General features: G+C 43.6%; 1 protein-coding gene across 1 annotated transcript in view; it reads right to left on the bottom strand.

Annotated features, from left to right (window-relative positions):
• RPA1 (replication protein A1) overlaps positions 1-22,475 on the bottom strand; it is an 86,607-nt gene that overhangs the window by 8,425 nt on the left and 55,707 nt on the right. The window contains exons 8-16 of the mRNA XM_040423561.1: positions 14,171-14,273; positions 10,879-10,947; positions 10,610-10,802; positions 10,390-10,529; positions 9,418-9,566; positions 7,741-7,870; positions 5,677-5,853; positions 2,114-2,221; positions 120-206 (exon numbers count right to left, since the gene is read on the bottom strand). Of these exons, the coding sequence (XP_040279495.1) occupies positions 120-206; positions 2,114-2,221; positions 5,677-5,853; positions 7,741-7,870; positions 9,418-9,566; positions 10,390-10,529; positions 10,610-10,802; positions 10,879-10,947; positions 14,171-14,273 (1,156 nt within the window). The remainder of the gene's footprint in view (positions 1-119; positions 207-2,113; positions 2,222-5,676; positions 5,854-7,740; positions 7,871-9,417; positions 9,567-10,389; positions 10,530-10,609; positions 10,803-10,878; positions 10,948-14,170; positions 14,274-22,475) is intronic.

The following is a 22,475-nucleotide window of genomic DNA, read 5'->3' as shown; positions in this document are numbered from 1 at the left end:
GACAGCCCCTTGGGTGGTGTGGTGATGTTAAAAGCTCAGTAAGTGAAATCCAGGTGACAGTGTCCCTTTAAATTACTGAAAGTTATGATAATGTGGAGAACATAAAACTGTATACTTACATTGTACATCTCCAATTTGACTCGAATTCTAAAGGTGTAAGATCGGAAGTTGGCATTTTGAAATACCTCCTCAAAAGCTTGTTCATTCTGCAAGGAGAAGAAGATGGCACGTTCAGAGGGAACACGGATGAGCAGTGAGGCGCCCTGTGTCCACGAATTAATTGCACCTTTAAACTTGTTAAAATAGCTCAGCAGTTATCAGGGGGGGAAAAAAAACACATCCTTTTCTCTCTTCCCTGAGGGAATTCGCTCAACAAAGAACGTGCTTCACTCCAAGTGTGGACACCCACAGACTACTTTTAAATGAAAAGCAGCAGAGAGCACTTTTACCCTCTGGAGAGAAGAGGGAATCTGTTTGCATTCAGATATAAACACAAAACCCTTGAGATGACCAACAGACTGTTCAAGTGGGACTTACAACGGCATAAAAGACAACGAGATGACATTGCTTCTGACTCACCCCACAACATGGCTGATACCTAGCGCAGTCAGCCAGTAACCAACATACAGATCGCACTAAAAGCTTGCAAGAACCCAGGCAGCATGTCAGTAACTGGCATTGAAAAAGAGAAAGGTAAGTGAACAATTAGCTGCTCCACAGTAGCTCAGCCATGCTGGTTTAAAGGGCAATGCACCCAGTTAGGTTACAGTCACATCTTTGTTTAGGAGATCCAGCACAAATGCCGGCTGTAGGCCAAAACAAAAAATAAAAAAAAGTTGCAGGCAATGGTTTTTGTTCAGCCAAAATCCAGCATTTATGCTGGTAGGCAGCCGGATCATAGCTGGACCTCACTGCAGTCAATGGTGATCTGGCAACTTGGGATCCTGTGAGATCAGGCAGCCTGCTGGATCTCCTAACAGAGATGTGAACAAGGCCTTACAGTATCAGAAAAGAAAACGAGTTGGTTCTGCTTTATTTTCAAATTAAAGGTGCTGTCCCGATAAATATTCTGTTTGTAGTAAGGCTAGGGCTACATGGCGGCATGTGTCGCAAAAAAAACACTATCTAAGTTGGAATTTTTAGCGACTATCACGTTGCAGTATGTTGTATTGCAACACCATTGAAATACATTATATGAAATGTCACATGTAGCCCTTGCCATCAATCCAGCCTGTGTTATATATTCTATATTATAAAGATTGTTAATGCAGACCCTTTATAAAAAATAAAATAAAAATCCTCTAATATTGCAGCAATGGTAGAACAGCGCCACCTCCTGTTTCTATTAAATGGACTTTCTGTCTCCACCCTAGCAACTAAGGGGTTTTCCTGGAGTCCATACTGATGACCTACACCAAGGAGTTGCACATAGGCTACGTGACCAATTAATGTGGCAGTCAATGACCTAGGAAGAGGCCGGGTGCTCCTCTTCAGGTGATCGGCAGGGTTGCTGGAGGAGGGCGCAAACAGATCTGTTGTTGATCACCTATCCTGACAGTAGGTGATCAATATCGGACTCCCCGAAAAAACCTTTACGGCTCACTTACATATGCTGACCTGCCACTCTGTTCATTTCAGGGGGCTCCACGGGGTACAGGAGTGGTAGGACCCAAACACCGATCTAATAGTTATCCCCTATCCTGTGCATGGGGGCTAATGTTACACAATGGGAATGCCCCTTTAACTCAGACCTTCTATTGATAAGCATTTCTGACATGAGACTCCACTGCCTCACAACACCTCTGCATAGCCGAGGCAGCAAGAATGAGCATGTGCGCCGCACCCACCTTTACCAATGTGGACACATCAGGCAATGTTACTGTCTATAATGATTTTAGTTTGTGCTACCACGATGTTAAAAAGACAAAAAAAAATAATTTGACAGAAGTGTCAACAAAGCCTTATTGAGTTCAATTCATGTTATAGTATGTGGTAAGCCCCCATGCCCCCCCTCTAGTGGTGGCTGCCAGACTAATATTTTGTATGTTTCATCACATTTTAGCTATTATCTGGAGCCTCGCACACTCTGCTGTCAAAAAACAAAGCATCATACCTTGTCTTTGAGTTCTCCAAGATAAGCAGCATTCTGGCCAAGGATGGCTTCAGCTGACTCCTGAAAACAAGTAATCCACTGATTCTCTCCAAAATCTGCAATATTTGCCTAAAAAATAAATATAAAAAAAAAAAAAATCACATGTCATGGTGAAATGCATACCGTATTTTCAAACACCTGTATTATAATTGAGGGGATTATACAGGTAATCAACATCAGATCAGTGACAGTCTGACACCTGGGACCAAGTGCTGCAGCCTCTTCCTCGGTCACGTGACGTCACCATACAACGGTCACGTGGCTTACTTGCAGCTCAGCCCCATGAAGTGAATGGGGCTGAGCTGCAATACCAAGCACAGCCACTATACAATGTACGACGCTGCTCGGAAATCTGCCAGGAGCCGGCTGTGCTCACCAGAGCTCTGATGTCAAGCGCAGTGGCCCTCTGAAACAGCTAATCGGCAGAGGTGCCGGGATTCGGACCCCCTCCGATGTGATAATGATAACCTATCCTGGGGAGAGGTCATCATTATCCAATCCTGGATAACCCCTTTAAATTTCATGCAATGTCATTACAAGAATCATGGTGTGGGTGACCACAGTCAGATTTGCAAAGTGCCATTTGACGGAACCACCATTGACTGGGGGGGGGGGGGGGGGGGGAGACACCGGAACACCTTAACTCAGGAGGAAGCTATATCGTATCAATTGAAAGCGGGAAGCTGGATGAGAACGACTTAAATATAGCTCCTGACATCATGTCTATTATGAGAGCTGCAGATCTGAAGTCTGCGGTCTATCACAGCAGGTTATAAGAACAGGGTGCTCACGTCAGAGGCCCTAGCACAGGGCAAAGGACCCACGAGGCATAGAAATGAAATATAACGAGCGTTCAATTCACAAATTCATCACCAGCCTGTTATTTGTACGTTCCACAACATCCTACTGCCATTACATCGGTGGGGATTGTGACCGGCATTAAACGGCTTGATTGCAAGTCGTCACAGCTGCCGAGGGCTGATGAATACAATGAGCCCGAGAGAAGAAAGAACCTCCTTCTCCCTACAGGGGTCAGGGCCAACGAGCACTGGTATGAAAGTGGTGAGGCTGCATGTGGAGAACTGGCAGCCTTTTGCAGGAGCTAGAATTATTCTTTGCACTCTATAGCAGACAAATTCCTCTCGCAGCACGAGTAGAAATAGGCTCAGCCTTTGAAGCAGACGCCACTAATGCAGTAGGTGCAGGGCAGGGCCCCTGAGAGAGCACCAAATATAGGCCTACAGCACTGAGTGCAAACACTTCACGCTAATTTATCTGTACGATCAGCAGAGAACTCCAAGCAAGGATTGAGAAGACCCTGCATGAAAGCAATGGCGTCGGCAAACGCTTCTAGCTTAGAAATAAAAATGTTAAAATAAAGCGCCTAGAAATTAGTATATGCCTCTGGAACAAGCCGTTTGGTAATTGACACACACACGGACATCTGTACTAATACAGTGCAGATTCAGTTTTGTGGTCTTTACACAAGTACAAAGGCTTCTCAGAGGAGAAACTTGGCAGGAGATTTGAGCTTTATAGCGTGGATTTTGGATCAATGACAGAGCGAGTGAGCCGTATTTAAACAAGAGCGTTCAGCAGTTACTTTGCACTGGAATGAGGATGGAATGTCTGTTCAGCTGCAAGTCTCAAAGCAGTTATGGAGCGTACACAAGCGTGCCACACATTAGCAGCACTGCCGAGGGATCATTAACAAGCGCATTTCGGCACACCGGACCATTTACAAATGTGCCGTCAGTCTCAAAAACAGCCACGACTAAGGCTACTTTCACACTTGCGGCAGAGGATTCCTGCAGGAAGTTCCATCGTCGGAGCTGCCTGCCGGATCCGGCAATCCTGACGAAACTGATGGCATTTGTCAGACTGATCCGGATGAGGATCCGTCTGACAAATGAATTGAAATATCGGATCAGTCTCTCCGGTGTCATCCGGAAAAAACAGATCCGGTATTAAATTGTTTCGCATTTTTAAAAGTCTGCGCATGCACAGATTTGAAAGCCGGATCTTTTTTGCCGTAACTCCTAATGCCGGATGTGGCACTTATACAATTTCAATGCAAATTAATGCCGGATCTGGCATTCCGGCAAGTGATCAGTTTATTTGGCCAGAGAGAAAACTGCAGCATGCTGCAGTATTTTCTCCGTCCAAAAAACGTAAGCGGGACTGGACTGATGCATCTTGAACAGATTGCTCTCCATTCAGAATGAATAAGGATAAAACTGATAAGTTTTTTTTTCCGGTATTGAGCTCCTGTGACGAAACACCGGAAAACAAAAACGCTAGTGTGAAAGTACCCTAACATGTAAAAGTACTCACACTTATGTGCGAGCGTGATCCTTTGTTTGGGACTTGCAGGAGCGCACAGCATTATCATGATTTGAGTCTCTGCTTAACTGCTTTATATTAGGAGTGGATCACGCTCTATGTTGAAGTATTGTTTTTTTGGGCGTTTTCCCATCTTCTCTATAGAGGGGAAAAACTTTTTTTTTTGTTTTTAAACAAGCATTTAAGCATTAGTGTGCGAGAAAGAGGCCTTAAAAGGGATGCTTTATCAAAATCACTGGTTGATAGCACTACAATATGCCACTAATAACCAATCAGGTGAGGGCACATGCCATTTGCAGGGCAAATCTGCCTCTATCAGCTTCTCTCTTCATGGTCTGCTGTATGGATAGCCCTTATTCTAGAGACCAGAGGAAGTCCCTATCATCAGCTGCCTAGCAGCATGCCAATGTCTTTTAGGAGACACCCCCTTTAATTACTGGATAGTTATTGGCATTCAGCTCAGACCAGATCAGTAAAATTCAGATTACCAGACTGAATGTTAGAATAGTCAAGGTTACCGATCATTGCCTTCACTGTTGTACGAATATAAATACAGGATTGACCTTTGAATCAATTATTAAGGTCCAGTAACCCAGTATTTTCAAAGTCCTGTCCTAAGTGACTGTGCATAATTTCAAAACTGAATGGTTCTGCTGATCAAACACTATAGTTAGTCTTTTTAATGTTCACATCCATCACTGTACATACTTAGCGTTTGCTGACATAATATTCATAATCTACACACTAGAAGACAGATCAAAGAAAAGCAGCCGACCTGCAGCAGGATGTGAAGGGTTCTGCAGGAGTTCCCAAAGTGTGTCCATGCTGGACCTCTGCCAACTGGAGAGGGGGGGGGGGAAGGGTCCAGAACTCCTCTCTGATCTATTATACTCTCTTTATAAGGATGCCAGAACTATCCGTTTATATTTAACAATTTGTTCACATAATGTATGGGACCTCCTGAGTGTAAGCTCAGCAGACCAGACTATGCATTTCAGAGGAGCTCTGCCAGCACACAGCGAGGGAATGGAAAGCAGTATGAAAATACCTACTGATCTGGACTTTTTATCTGCAGAACCAGTCAGGCACTTCTGCGGGTAACAGGCCATAATCGAGCTGACAGACTCCCTCTAAGCCATGTGCCTCTAGCAAAATGTTAGCAGTTTCTGTTCAATACTCACGGATAGAATGAGACGGTATTTAAAGTTGGGAAAATCTTTGTTGCACTTCTCACAGCGGAAAAGTCCATTATGTTCATCAATCACCTTTTTATTACAATCCGGAGAAGGGCAGGCCTGATACAGGCAGTTCTCTTTCCGGAGATAGACAATTGTTGCCACACTGGTAAAATAATCAGCCTGCAAAAAGAGAAGACCATAAACTGTAAGACGTAGTCACTGATTATCTTCAAGAAGTTCTGAGTTGGGGCTCGTTCACACGAACGTATTTTGCGTTCTGTATACGGGCGGTTTTCTGCGTTCCACATACGGTCCGTATACTGAACCATTCATTTCAATGGGTCCGCAAAAGATGCGGACAGCACTCTGTGTGCTGTCCGCATCCATTGCTCCGCAAAAATTATGAGTCCTGTCCTATTCTTGTCCGTTTTGCGGACAAGAATAGGCATTTCTATAATGGGCCTCCTGTTAAGTTACGCAAACTGCGAAAGGCACACAGGCGGCATACATTTTTTTGCAGATCCACAATTTGCGGACCGCAAAAAACGGCACGGCCGTGTGAACAAGCCCTTATACCTACACATTCACCAGAAGATATAATCAATTCACACTATAAGAATAAAAAAAAAAGAAAAACACAGCAACCTGGTATTTGCTTGCCGGCCATGTATACACTTCAGACACTGCTCCCAGGCTCCATTAACTCAAATGAGCTACCAGAGCAGACCATTTCTCAGAAACTAATTGCACCACTCTCTCAAGCTGAACAGTATCTGCAAGCAAAAACTGAATGGATTTGTGCTTCCATTCTTTTCAGTCTGGAAGGTTGCATTTGAGGTTCCTACATGAAGGTAAATGTTACCCCAGCAATCTAATTAATAGTGGTTTTATGTTCATTAAAACCTATTCGGCTAAGAAATGTAGTACATGTCAGTCCCATTTCTGGGGTCTCCACCTTTTGAGAGAATCAAAGTCTTGTGATCCTGTTGAGCTGTAGAAATAGGCAAACACTTGTTGTGCATTTGCCTGGCTTCCTCCATTACAGTCTATGGTATTTACAGCAACAGCCAAGTAAGCCGCTAGGCCAGGGATCAGCAATCTCTGGCACTCCAGCTGTTCTGAAACTACAACTCCCAGAATGCTCCTTTCACTGCTATGGGAGTTACAAGTACAGCCGGGCAAGTGTGCATGCTGGGAGTTGTAGTTTCACAGCAGCTGCTGGTCCCTGCGCTAGGCCATATAAGCCTCATCAGAAGACCCCTTCATAACCGGAAGTATATAAAATAGTAATAGTACGGTTTGCCCCCAAAGTCTTATGTTTTCAGTACAACCAGTAACCACTAGGAATCATTCCCAACTATTCAATACAGGAGAGGACACAAAAGCTAAGCATCGCCATAACACAGCTCTGTATATAATCCAACTTGCAGTCATAGCATGGAGCTCCAGTATGTCTCATGTTTCATATGGAGGAAGACACTTTGGGGGTCATTTACTAATCTGAAATACGCCTAAATTAGTGCAGATGGTGGTGCAACAGTTAGTTGCGCCTTATCTGCGACTTTGCCCTGCTCGCGCCAGGTCTAAATTTGTGGGCGTGGTGTGAATGGGGAAGGGGAAGGCAGGCCCAACTGAAACCTGTTTTAGGCATAGCAAATGGTCTAAATGTAAGAGAGCAAGGAAGCTGGCTTACATTTAGAACTGGTGCTGGATGCGCCTAAGTTATGGAGAGGCCGGTGCCACTTTATAACTCCAGGGGGATCCACCATGTATAGGGATTATTAAAACCGGCATCTAAAACACCAGTCTTAATAAATGTGCCCCTTTATTTGGATGAACATGGACTAGTTATGACTCCAGGGGCTACTAAACACCAAAGGGCGTGTAGATGCTGGATGTCATGGCATATTCCTGAAAGATCTCTTGACGTACAACAATGACTTGGCATCCACCAGTGTATAAGGAGATAACTTTTCATCCACCCACAGCAAACCGAGAGAAAAAACTTGCCACACGACAGATTTGCAGTAGCCTGTGGCTATACAGGATATTCATTAGGTTACTTACTTTTTCTCCGTGACCCAGGTTATCATTCTTAACTTCCAGCAAAGACTTCCAGTTTGTGTTTCCTCCTGCCATACCTCCGCGAGACTCCGAAATAGAGGATCCTTCAAGTACTTGACCCTCCGAGTCAAACCTTGGAAAAAGAAACCTTTGTATTAACATTAGTTTACCATCGAATGACCTGTCTGACAATCAGAAGAGAGATGCAGAATCATATTCAAGGAAAAGATAAATGAGAAATTTTACAATGAGAAAAATGATACCAGATAAACAGTGATTAAACATTTCACCCATCGTGTGCAATTCTCTCAATAGGACTGTTTGGCTTAAATGTAGACTTAAAAGTCGCCTTACAAATCTGAAGAATTATTAATTTTTGATATTTTTCATAATTTGTCACCACTTATTTCTTAAGTTATCCCGTTTATCATCACTTTATCCCCCTATTTATTGCTTTTTCTCACATGTTCAATGGATTTATAGATTATTTTTTTGACGAGATGTGAACTATATACTCTTTTTTCCTGTTCACATTGTAATTTTATTGTTTTACATTTGTTATCAGTTACAAATCAGAAAATAAATTAAAATTGGAGAAACGACTTCTATATACATAGACAGTTCTGAAAATGACATAGAATACATTTTCAACAGACCCAGAATATCTGATATATTTCTTCCCACTTGTTTGGCATTATTTATGTAGCCATGTTTTACTGCCGTATTTCAGAAGTCAGTCTCAAGACTCTACAAGGTACCACATAATGTAAAGGCATGCTAACCAGACTGCAAGGACTAGAACAAAACCCCAGCCAGGGGACTCCTGTGAATTGTAATATGCTCTTCAGTTCTCAGATGCTTTAATGCAAGTCTGCAGTTTTACCTACAGCTAGGTTAGGACGTGTTCGCTTTGGGAAATCATTGTAAACATAACTTCGGTAGCAAATGTGTTAAGCTTCAGGAAACAATCTTTAACCATCCGGTATTGTTAGAGTGCCCACTAGTGGTTGACCATGGTATTGTTGTCAAAGGAAACCAGTAGTACAAGGACGTTTAAGAAAAACCAACTAGTTTTATTAAAAGGACCACCTACATTCTGGCTTGTGCCATCTATATAGCAGAATTCAATCTAAATGATCTGTATCCATTACCCACTGTTTAATGTATAGCCCGGGAAGGTTTCCTGGGTATAGAAAGCTAACCACAGGCCAATATTTTTATTTATCATACACACTTCTATAGCGCTGACTTATTCCGCAGCGCTTTACAGACATCAGCATCTCGCTTTCCCCAATGGGGCTCACAATCCTAGTTCCCTATTAGTGCAGCTTTGGACCTGATCGAGGCCACAAGTGTGTCCTTCTAGCCTCCTTTGGGTCAGTAGACCCTTTCATTTGGCTGAATAGTCTCCTAGGCTGTTCTATCCAGAGGCATCCCATAAAAATATATGTATGGATTTTTTAAATATTTTTTAGGAGAGCCAATGGGTGATGATTGCCGCTATGCCCTTACAATAGCATACACTGGACACATCGGAGGAAGAAGTTGGAAATTCTTATACAGATACTTCTGTAATCCTATGGTTGATAGAAATAGCACTTTTGCATTTTTTCTATACATTTGCTTGGTTCAGTGGTCCATTATTCTCACTTAAATGACCAAGATAACAATTTGTCCTACCATCCTCTGAGCTTGAATGCTTCAGGAATATCTGGATTTATCATGACTGTGCTGGATGATAAAACGGACAGGGATCTCCCCCCAAAATCTGAAAGCCGCGCTCCTTTGATTGCCACAATAGGTTGTCTGGAGCCATCAAATTTATCTGCCTGTTTTTAAAAAGACAAGAAACCAAAAAGCCATTGGTCAAGACTTTATTAGCAAATAGCAAGCAAATTCCTTTTATTCAAACCAATACAAGATATCAGAATGGATGCCGAGCACCTTGTGGTCTACAAATTTACTAGGATCTCATGTATTAGGGTGCGTTCACAATGAATTTTATGAATAGTTTGTAGTGTCCTGTTGCTGTATACATTAGGAAAGCTCAAGACACTTACTGGATAGGCTCATGCACACAAACGCGTACGGCAAATGGCGGTTCGCAATGTACGGGCACTGGTCGTGTGCGGACCCATTCACTTGAACAGGCCCAGCGATCCACAACATTCAGTCCACACCACACAAAAAAAGAAAAATTAAAAGAGTCCTATAATAGTTCTATATTTTTGCGGTGCAGAGGCACGGACCAAAATCCCACGGAAGCGCTCCATAGTGCTTCCATTCCGTATCTTGCAGACCCATTCACACATCCGTGATAAAGAGCGCAAATGGCCGATGCCTGTATATTGCGGTGCGTGAGCCCCATCTCAAATCATATCCAGAGGGACCCATTTAACCAAAGGAGGCCAAATGAATGCCTTTTAGGTCTCTGTTGGGATGGGATATGTCTAGTGAAGTCTGCAATCCTAGAGGCACCCAGAAAAAACATTTTTATACACACATACAGTGGCCCCCACCTGATGCACAAGATGGCAAATCTTGCCATGGGCAGTGCAATGAGAAAGGACCTTACAATTCCAACGGGATTTTCTTTTCTGATCACTACAACTAAATACAGGACCTGCTTTTGCTATTATAACGAACACTTACATCTTCACCCCATAGAGTTGTGGAAACCACTTTGCCCGATGTATCCATTAAGTGGATCGTTCTCTTTGAAACTTCACGGTTGTTTGATTTTATTGTCACCTTAGTGACATCTTCAAAACTTTTGCAAACTCCTATGATATCTGCAAGGAAGACAATACAAGGGATAACAAAGGGCCTACAACACTGCAGACAACCTGACTGGTACCAAAAGGAAACAAACCTAATAGGGTGTCTTTATTCCTGTTTTCAAGCTCAGAAACGGGAACAAACTCAAACTGCACCGTAGGGACATCTGAAGAGTCATCGCAAGGGATAACAGAGGTCTCGCTATTGAACGTCATTTCGTAGTCATTCTTTACAGCGGTATACTGCTTGTTAGCAATCTTCAAAGTGCCTTTTGAGAAGTAATACACCTATCCAGATGGAGAAATAAGTGTTATTTGAGACCCGCACACTGCACAGTTACAACCTACTCAAACCCAAACATACCTTATTGACTTCAATAAGAGAGAAAAACTTGTCAGCTTGATCATTGAAAGCAGTAGCCCGGATCTCACCCTGGAAAAAGGGAAGCACAACATTTCTAATAGGTACATTTTAAGAGCTCAGAAACGGGGTGGATACAAGCAATGTGATCTATTAGGCTACTTTCACACTGGCGTTTTGGCTTTCCGTTTGCGGTTCAGAGCTCTCACAAGCGGTCCAAAACGGATCAGTTTTGCCCTAATGCATTATGAATGGAAAAAGGATCTGCTCAGAATGCATCAGTTTGCCTCCGTTCCGCTTTGGTGCCTGTCTGACGAAACTGAGCCAAACGGATCCGTCCTGGCACACAATGTAAGTCAATGGGGACCGATCAGTTTTCTCTGACAATAGAAAACAGATCCGTCCTCCATTGACTTTCAATGGTGTTCAAGACGGATCCGTCTTGGCTATGTTAAAGATAATACAAACGGATCCAGACTGTTGTATTATCTGAACGGATTCGTCTGTGCAGATCCATGAAGGATCTGCACCAAACGCAAGTGTGAAAGTAGCCTTACCAGGTATATTTGTATTCATTTGAAACTAATTAACGTGACCACACATCTATACAATTTCCCTACTGTCATGATGACCGTGTCATCTCGGCAATTCCTACTTGTAAATATTCACAGGCCGTGTATGAAATAATAACGGTCTAGTTACTTCCAGTAATCATCTCGATTATAACTAAAAAACCGCACGTCATGTGTGGGCTACCTGTACCTAATTGATGACAGATGTCACCACTTGCAGCTTCTGCCCAGGCTCCAGTATGACTCACCCACCCCCTCTATACCCAGGGCAAGGAGAGCTAATTATTTGATAACAGATTTCTGTTCTTGCATCAGAGAAACAACATCTGCACATAAAAACATTTTAGTCATTGCGTCTTTCTACGAGTGACCAGGAATAGAAAGTATGACGAGCCCTGCACAACTCAAATGAGGTTAGGAGGGCAAACACAAAAGCAGGCAGTCTGTCTCTGCATCCCACGGTATCAGCAGTTTCTACGCCAAGTCTTCCAATACTGCAATGCTAATTTTATATCTCAAACAACATTGTTTTGATCTGATAAAGATGTCATACAAGTATTTTAAGGGAACGTGTCAGATAATTCTTACTGCTGTACCTGGGAGATGGCGATCTCTGATTTATATGGTTCGGAGCAGGCTTTGGGAGTAAAATATCTATGACCTAGGCAAACTGCGGCTCTCCAGCATGCAAAGACTGCCTACAGCTTTCAGCCTAGAGAAGGGCATTGTGGGAGTTGTAGTTTTGCAACAGCTGGAGAGCTGCAGTTTGCCTGTCACTGACCTAGGCTAGTGATGGCTAACCTCCGGCACTCCAGCTGTGGTAAAACTACGACTCCCAGCGTGCTCCATTCATTTCTACGGAGCTCTCAGAAGAGCCAAGCAAGTTTACATCTTGGGAGTTGTAGTTTTACCACAGTTTGAGTGCCAGAAGTCAGCCATCATACACTTAGGTCATCACTGTCAGATCGGCAGGGTCCCGACACAGCCACAATCAGCAGTTCGAAGAGATGGCAGCACTGCGGCCTTGTCATAGCCCTAAAAAATTGGAGTAAATCCTACAGGACTCTGCAGCCAGTTAGGTTATGTTCACACGTTGCAGATATACTGAAGTGGATTCACATGTGGCAAAGCCACCAAGTTGTACAGTCGCAGCAGCAAAGTAGATGACTTTAATAAATCTAATCCACACACTTTGAAAAAAATCTGCAGCATAAATTGACCTGCGGTGTGGATTTTAAATCCTCAACTGGCCAATTTATGTTTCACCCATCTCGGATTTCACCCTTTGCAATGCACACAGCGAAACTGGCACCAAAATCTGCTTGTAAGACATGCAGATTTTGCCATAGATTCAGTGTGAATGCTGCTGCAGAAACACAGCAGGACTCCAGCAGAGGTTCCACCCCAAGTGGACGTACCCCAAGGAGGTCAGAGAAAAGTCTGCTGGGATTCCACAGCCAGCATAAACTCCACAGGGCTTTTTGATGTGGAAACGGCTGTGGATTTCACCCTCTCCTCGTCACCCGCAACGGTGGAAATCCACAATGGAGACAAGCCTCATAAACGGACACGCTGCAGACTTCAAATTCACACTGCAGATCCGTTTACAAAGTGGATTTCTTTAAATGTCATTTACTTTGCTGGTACTGTACAGTGCAGTGGATTTACTGCAAAAAAGATAAAAGAAAACTGTGGCGTATCGGCTACATGTGACCCCATTGTAAGAGTACCAGCACGCAGTATGGATTCTGCGCTGATTTTCCACGTTGATTTTTGTGCTAAAATTCTGGAGCATAATACCGTACCAGGTAAGTACATGCACATGGAATGGAAATTATTTGCGTGGAAATTGACCTGCGCTGTGGATTTTGAAATCTGCCAGCATGTCAACTCTTCGTGGATTTCATTCTTGCTATGGACACATGAAACTTTTGAAGCAGATTCAGCACGGAAATGCAGTGCATCCTTAGGGTATTATTCACACGTGGCAGATACGCCCTGGCTTACTGTGCAGCATTGTACAGTACAAGAAAAAGTGGATGAGATTTAAAGGGTTTAAAGAAACGTATCCACCACAGTTTGTTAAAAAAATCTGCAGCATAAAGTGACCTGCAGTGCGGATTTCAACCCCGCAGCATGCCAATTTATGCTGCACATCACCACGGGTTTCACCCTTTGCATTGGACAGAGTGACCGTTTTGAAGCAAAGGCACAAGTAATTCATGCGGTTTTGTTGTGGTTTGTGCTGCAGATCAGTGGCCATTTTACACCCTGTGTAGATGTACCCTAGGCGTCCTGATTACTTCATCCACGCAGTGATTGACAGTATTCTCTGTATCAGTGTGCACAGAATGGACAGTCTCTCCTAGGAGTCCTGTTAGGATTCCCTCTTTTTACTCAGAAATCCTGCTCCAAAAAAAAAAAAAATCTTATCTATTCACTTTAAGCCATGTATTTTGACTTGGCATTTAAAGTTAAAAATTATATAGTCAACTCCCTGAAATCTTCCCCCGCCCGCCCCAAGTTCCAGTGCTTCCTGGGTCTACCTCTAGTTCCCCATTGACGACATTTGTCACATTTAACGTGGCGCAATCATAGTGACCAGATCAATTTAGTGGCCAGTCGTAGGCTACATGTTCATGTTGAAAGAGCAAACATCCCTGTCCCTGCACTATATTAATAAATTCACTTCAACAGTTATACTTTGAGTATGGCCTACTTACACTCTCATCCACCATCTCAATGGAAAATAACTTCCCTTCGCCACGGGAATTGCTCCATGTACGTATCTGGCCTTTGTTGGTCACTCGTGCCCGGATAGTCCACCTTAAAAAGAAAAGAAAGAAAAAGGAAACTTACGGTAACCATGCACCAATAGCAGCAAAAAGTTAAAATATACTGTCATTGCAATGTTTTTGAAAAAAAATCTTTGCCAATTCTAACTGTTCCATCAAATAGATTTCCTACTGCCCAATACTCTGCAGCACGACCATCATTAATCACATCAGGACTTGTACCCAATGAACCCAATTTCCCTATCAGACACATTCCACATTGGATGAACTCAATTAAAGTTGGCCATAGACAGACAATTCTCGCCTACATAGCGGCGGATCAGCTAACTGAGGAGTCATTCGTATAAATTATCCCACCAGCGGTATTCTAGACTACACTGGCCGAACACCTTTTTTTAAACTCGTTTTATTGAACGAATCATTAGAAAAGTACAGATCATGGTATACATGAAGGTCAATGAGACATTCAAATGCAAAATAAAACAAGAACAGTACCATATTCATACTGACATCAGTTGCAATAAGTTACACTTCACAGTTGTAATGAATGTACAGAGCAATCGTGACGGGCAGGACACATGTTTACAGTGTGTACACAAGCATTTTACCCTAACACTGCATTAAGGTTATCTGAAAATCTGGGAGCTGAATACATCGTATGTATGGATGAACACCAAGATCCCCACACTTTATTGAACTTCTGGGGACAACCTCGGTTCTTAAATACAATATTCTCATAGGACACCACATTGTTCACAAGTACTTTCCATTGGTTAATAGAAGGTCGTCTATCACCCATCCAGCGAATCGCAATAGCCTTTCGTGCGAGAAATAATGTTAATCTTAAGAATATTCTACAATGGTGGGGATATACTTCCTCATCCAGAATACCAAACAAACATACCTGTGGAGTCAGTGCCACAGAAGGATGCGCGAGTGTATTAAGGAAACTTATGATATCAGACCAGAAGTTTTGTATATATGGACATTCCCATATAAGGTGCCAGAAATTTGCCCCTTCCGCGTCACATCTGTGACATCTAGAGTGTGTCAATTTGCCTATCCTTTGTAGCCGCACGGGTGATAGATAACTTTGGTGAACAATACATAACTGTATAAATTTATTATTAATAGATGGGGAAACCAATACAGAGGATTCTAGTATATCATTGATTTCCTCATTAGTAATACCTGGCATTAGTGTTTCCCATTTAGATAATACCAAGAAGGGGGTTCCATGCATTTTAGTATTCAGCAGGTGGGTATAGAGAGCAGAGATGAATCCCTTGGGACCTTGGGAGTGTATGACACCAATCAGTGGGTAATCAGAAATAGATATTATAGTATTTCCAAAGTGAGTGCTCATTGCATGTCATACCTGAAGATATTTAAAAAAGGACGTTCTAGGGAGATCATGGCGTTCCTTCAGTTGCTCAAAGGAATTAAATACATTGCTGGTATATAAATCTCCCAGGACACCAATCCCATGATCCCTCCAGAACCGTCCATCTATTCCTGTGCGAAGGGAAGGAAACATAGGGTTATCCCATAAAGGTACCCCAGGTGTCAGTCCTGTGTGAGAATGCAGTTTCTTGCCAGCTTCCCAGACTTGGGCGGCTAGCTTGTGTACAGGTAGGAGCAGTCGACCAAACAGTTTTGGTTGTTCCAGGACTGGCCATAATGATGGAATATCTAAGAACACCGCTAACTGCTTTTCCGCTCTGGTCAGAGCACCTTCCGAGGAAATCCATGACTTTAACTGCCTCAGCTGCCCCGCCAGATAATACAGATATAGATCAGGCAAGGACATACCTCCTTCACCTCTAGGTCTGCACAGCACATCAATGGACAATTTACGTCTATTATTACCCCATATAAATGGAGATAGAAGAGACTTGAAGCGTTGAAATATTTTTTTAGGCACTATGCAGGGAGCATGCACCAAAACATATAACCACTTAGGCAAAATAATCAGTATAATCAGGTTAATTCCCCCCGGGACAGACAGGGGGAGCCCACTCCAAATACTGAATTTGTCTGCACTGTGATTCAAGAGAGGCTGTATGTTGAGGGTGTGGAAAGATGTTACGTCTTTGGTAATATGAATTCCCAAATATTAAAACTCAGATACTATAGGTAACTCTGTATTCAGAGAGGATGAGGATAAGGGATACAGTGGAAATAGAACAGATTTAGTCTGTCGTCCGCGTATAGACCCACTCTGTCCTCTTGATCTCCTATATATATCCCCTGGAATAGGGCATCAGATCTGATTCGAATAGCTAAAGGCTCAATCGCCAAGGCGAATAATAATGGTGACAGCGGGCATCCCTGTCTGGTCCCACGGCCCAGGTCAAAGTTCGCGGAGCACATACCGTTCACCAGAATACCAGCCGAGAGATGCTTATATAGCACTGAAATCCATTTAATAAATGCTGGACCTATCCCAAAACATTCTAAAGTCGCCAATAAGTAGGGCCATTCTACTGAATCAAATGCCTTAGCTGTGTCTAAAGAAGCAAGGGCCCAATGCTTCCTCCATTGAAGGCCAATCTGGGTGACAACCTGCACTCTGCGTATATTATCTGACGTAGATCTACCGGGCAAGAATCCAGACTGATCGGGATGAATAAGATTTACTATGACCCCATTCAGCCTCTGTGCCAAAATCTTAGTCTAAATTCAATAGTGATATGGGTCTATATGACCCACACTCAGTCGGATCCTTGCCCGGTTTGAGCAGTATTACAATAGTAGCCTCATACAGTGAAGGTGGTAGGACATCCTTTGAGAAGGAGTCATGGTACATTTGCAATAAGGGACTTACTAACTGATCAGCATATCTTGAGTATATTTCTAATGGTAGCCCATCCGGGCCAGGGGATTTTCCATTCGCTAAAGATTTGATGGCGTCCACTATTTCCCTTTCCAATATTGGACCTTCCAAAGATTGAGCTAGGTCCTGTGAAAGCTTGGGGTAATCTAGCTCCTGCAGGTAAGTATTAACTGTCTCTGCAGTATAATCAACACGAGCCTCATACAGATCTTGATAGAATTCCCGGAAGCGCTGAGCTATAGCCTCTGGCTCCACTACTATAGTACCCCCCCCCCCCATCTCTAATACACAGGATAGCAGGAGACGCTTGGTTCTGGTGAACGATATGCGCCAGCAACTTACTAGACTGATTGCCCAGTTCAAAAAAAGATTGTTTAGTGAAAAACATTTTGCGCTGAGCCTTTTCCTGTAACAACGTAAGAGAACGCCTCCCAACTTGTAGCCATTCCTCCCTATTCTGAGACGTTGGGTCCGCAACATACAGCCTCTCCCTCCCAGCACATTCCTCAGCCAGGTCTTTTTCTTGTTTAGCAGAATTCCGTTTAATAAACGAAATAGACGATCTCAGGCACCCCCTCAAATAGGCCTTCAACGTCTCCCATACTATCGACCTATCTGTATAAGCGGCATGTTCAGACAGGAACATAGATAATTGGACTGGGATACGATCTGAGGGCGGGAACAATGTTAGCCAGAAGGGGTGCACCCTCATGGAACGGCCCACCCCCCTGGCAGACATTAGCAAGGACAACAGGATAGGGTTATGGTCTGACACCCCTCTGGCACCATACTCCACCTGATTGGTAGCTCCACAGTGAGTTCACTCTCCTAAGGCGTAGTCAATGCGGGACAGGGAATGGTGACTTGCTGACTGGCACGAGTAGACCCTATCATCTGGGTGCTTAAGGCGCCACAGGTCTTCCCACCCCACTTCCGTCATCAATTTGGACAGCGGTGATTCTGTCTGAGATACTCCGTGGGATTGTCCCTGCCCCTGAAATCGATCCAGCAGGGGATGTAGGGTCATGTTAAGGTCCCCCATACATATGACTCGTGCTGTGGGGAATGAGGCTGCGAAACATATCGCCTGGTGTATCACTTGGAGGGAAGAGGGGGGAGAATATAAATTCCCAGTATAACATATAATATGCAGTTAATGTATGCTGCCACAAAAATGAACCTTCCCGCATTGTCCACCTGTAGCCTCTCCACCTCCCATCTCAGAGATTTATGAACCATGAGAGAAACTCCCCTTGCCAAGTTGGAATAGCATGAGTGGCTAGACCATTGGACCCATGGCCTACATAATCTTCTAGTCTTATCATGGAGTAGATGGGTCTCTTCTAAACACAGGATATGAGGATTAAACCTCCCGATCGCTGAAAACACCATCGTGCGTTTCCTAACACTCCCAAGGCCCCTGACATTCCAAGACATCAACCGTATTTCTGCCATTGTGACAGTGAAATATACATTTCTCCCCCCACCCTCTATCATACACATCCGTCTCCCGCCATATCTCTGCAGATCATTCACATAATGTGATAGTACGTAGATGAGCATGAAATGGTAGCTATGAACTAGTAAAGACCAAACAATTAACATTGGTTTCAAAAAGATCATCATAAAAATGGATCCAGCGCCAAGCATCCAGGGCATTGTAAGTATGCAGCGAGATGCCCGGCGGTAAATCCTGTGTGGCACACAAGTACACGGGGTGTGCTACTGGTTAGCTTAACCTTTCGCACTGTAAATAGGTAAAGAAGGATAGGAGCTTATGCCCCAACTTTGTATTATATAGGCATAACTATCTGAGAGGAAGGCCCCTCAATCTTGTACCAACAATCACACCACCTTTCTTCCATAGTCAGGGGATTATAGGATACTGCATATCACCACTAAGATAAACGCTGCGTACAGTCACTAGAAGACAACAGTATTACACAGCAGTGTCATGCTGTGAGCACATGTGACGCAGAGGGTAATAAATAACAAGTGATGAAAAAAAAACTAACATGGATAGCATTATACTATAAAATGAGTAAGGCACATAAGCGATGCATAAGAAAAACCTGGATAAGTAATAGCATCGAAAAGGAGCAGAGAGTGTTCATCTCTGAGGTCTTGCTGGGCGCGGTTGTCCGTCCAACCAGGCCGCGGCTTCAGCAGGATTGTTAAAGAACTTAATGGAGTCCCCATCTACTACCCGTAGCCTGGCTGGGTAGGCCATAGAATATGGTATGTTTAGATCACGAAGGCGCCTCTTGATCACTGAACGTTGCTCTGCGCTTCTGGAGTTCTGCAGAGAAGTCCGGAAAGAGCATGACCGTTACATTCTCAAAGCGGAGCTCCTGCTTGCGTCGGGCCAACTGCAGAATGTGGTCACGATCCGCCGATGTCAGGAGGCGCGCCAACAATGGCCGCGGCGGTGCTCCAGGCGGCAGAGGTTTGGCAGGTACCCTGTGCGCTCTCTCAACAATAAAGGCAGTGGAGAAGACGGCATCCGGGAAAGTGGCTCGCAGCCATGTTGCCACAAAATCGCATGGGTTATTACCCTCCGCACGTTCAGGGAGCCCCACTATGCGCAGATTGTTGCGACGTGAACGATTTTCGTAGTCGTCACACTTTTGCTGCCAATAATCCACCTTCTTTTCCAATTCGGTTAAACGAGCTGGTAGTGGGTTCAGCTGATCTTCTGCCGTAGATACACGGTTCTCCACCTCCGCAATACGATCTCGCATGTTCTGCATGTCATGTCTCAGGAGGCCGATATCTATCTTCACCTCCTCCATCTTCCCAGACAGAGAAGAGCGGCAAGTAGCTATTGCCTGAAGTAACTGATCGGTCACTTGCTTGAGTGAGGGTTCAGCATCCGGTGAACCGTCCTCACTAGGAGCAGGAGAAGCACTCCGGGAGATAACCGCTTGTGCACGCGGTTCAGAGCCGGCGCCATCTTGGGAATCGACCCTGGCAAATTCTCTGAGCCTTTCAGTCGCCGACTGCGCCCTATTGCGCGCCATCCCTGTTTTACGGGGACGTCCCGATCTCCTCTCCTCCGTGGGTGATATGATTGCGGTCGGTAAGTTCAGGATAATGACAAAGTCAGGGCTTTAGAGACGGAGCTCAGTTACACACGTCCGTCCATGTTGCGCTCTGGCCGAACACCTTTATCTTGAGCACAGTGGCAAATGAGCAGCTAAGTTTGGCCGATCATTTTACACCCTGGTAGCTGACCAAAATTTTCCAACCTGGCCGATTAAAATTTTCACAAGACGGAAGTATGTTGTAGGCCTTCCCAATTACTGTTTTGCACTAGTTTTTTCTAACGAATTCCTGCAATATTGTCCATGTCAGTAATTTTAACCAGTTTAAGCATCAGGCCTTTTTTTTTTTTCATACTGCAGGAAGAAACCAGAGTACTCAAAGGAAACCCATGCAGATGTTGTCCTTGGTGAGATCAGAACCCAGGACTCCAGTGATGCTAGGCATGCAGAGGTATTTTTCCATCAGAATGATGGCATTTATGCCAGAAACTTGCCGGATCCCATTATAATGGATGAAGATCCAGTAGTGCCCTGCTATGCCGGATACAGTAACTCTGCTTCTCTGCAAGACTACTGGACTTCCCAAACTGAGATGTGAACTTAGCCTTATCTGCATATATAGTATTGTGAAAGACTATGAATGTAACTAGATTTGTGTTATAGCTGTCTGTGATCCCCTCAAGAACTTCAAAAACGTATGGGGAACTCATACTAGCTAAATGATATTAACCCTTTCATGACCAAGGGTCATTGATGCCCTAGTGTCAGGGTCAAAATTTACAAATCTGACGACATACACTTACTTATCCAAGCCATTCTGAGATTGTTTTCTCGTGACACATTGTACTTCATGATAGTCATTTATTTGAGTCAAAATATTTCACCTTTATTTATGAAAAAATCCCAAATTTACCAAAAATTTAGAAAAATTCACAATTTTCAAAATTTCAATTTCTCTGCTTCTAAAACAGAAAGTCATACCTAATAAAATATTTATTACTTAACATTCCCCATATGTCTACTTTATGTTGGCATCATTTTGGAAATGTCATTTTATTTTTTTAGGACGTTAAAAGGCTTAGAAGTGTAGAAGCAATTCTTAAAATTTAAGAAAAAATTTCCAAAACCCACTTTTTAAGGACCAGTTCAGGTCTGAAGTCACTTTGTGGGGCCTACATAGTGGATACCCCCATAAATGACCCCATTTTAGAAACTACACCCCTCAAGTTACTCAAAACTGATTTTACAAACTTTGTTAACCCTTTAGGCGTTCCACAAGAATTAAAGGAAAATGGAGATGAAATCTCTAAATTTCACTTTTTTGGCAGATTTTCCATTTTATAAAAAAAAAAATTCTTTAACACATTGAGGGTTAACAGCCAAAACAAAACTCAATATTTATTACCCTAATTCCGCGGTTTACAGAAACACCCCACATGTGGTCGTAAACTGCTGTACAGGCACACGGCAGGGCGCAGAAGGAAAGGAATGCCATACAGTTTTTGGAAGGCAGATTTTTTTCTGACGATAGTCTTGTGCAGGGGCTCGTTTTTTGCAGAAAGTGTTGAGGTTTTTATTGGTACCATTTTTGGGTACATAGGCTTTTTTGATCATTCATTATTACACTTTATGGGGCAAGGTGACCCAAAAATTGGCTGTTTTGGAACAGTTTTCATTTATTTATTTTTACAGCGTTCATCTGAGGAGTTAGGTCATGTGATAGTTTTATAGAGCAGATCGTTACGGACGTGGCAATACCTAATATGTATACTTTTTCTTATTTATTTAAGTTTTACACAAAAAACGAGATTTTTGTATAACTTACCAGTAAAATCTCTTTCTCGCTCTTTCCTTGGGGGACACAGAAGACCTTGGGTATAGCTCATCTCCATAGGAGGCGTGACACTAAGTGAAAGCTGTTAAGCCCCTCCTCCACAGCTATACCCTCAGCCTGGAGAGAAAGGCAGCCAGTTGCGTGTCCAAGCAGTGAGAAAAGGCAAAGTCCAACAAGGAACCAACAAGCCAACTACCCAACGGGTAACACAAACTCGGAAACCGTGTAGAGAAAAACAACGAATGGGTGGGTGCTGTGTCCCCCAAGGAAAGAGCGAGAAAGAGATTTTACTGGTAAGTTATACAAAAATCTCGTTTTCTCGCCCAGTTTCCTTGGGGGACACAGAAGACCTTGGGACGTTCAAAAGCAGTCCAAAAGGGGAGGGACCACAGCTCCAAGGCGAAGCACCCGAAGGCATCAAGGAACCGCCGCCTGCAGACCCAGGCGGACCAAGGCAGCATACGCCGAAGCCAGAGTATGCACCCTGTAGAACTCTGTAAAGCGTGCAAGGAAGACCTG

The sequence above is a fragment of the Bufo bufo genome, chromosome 3 (genome assembly GCF_905171765.1).
Source record: "Bufo bufo chromosome 3, aBufBuf1.1, whole genome shotgun sequence".
Classification (NCBI taxonomy): domain Eukaryota; kingdom Metazoa; phylum Chordata; class Amphibia; order Anura; family Bufonidae; genus Bufo; species Bufo bufo.
Note: the sequence above shows the minus strand (reverse complement) of the source record. Positions and strands in the feature narration are given on the sequence as shown.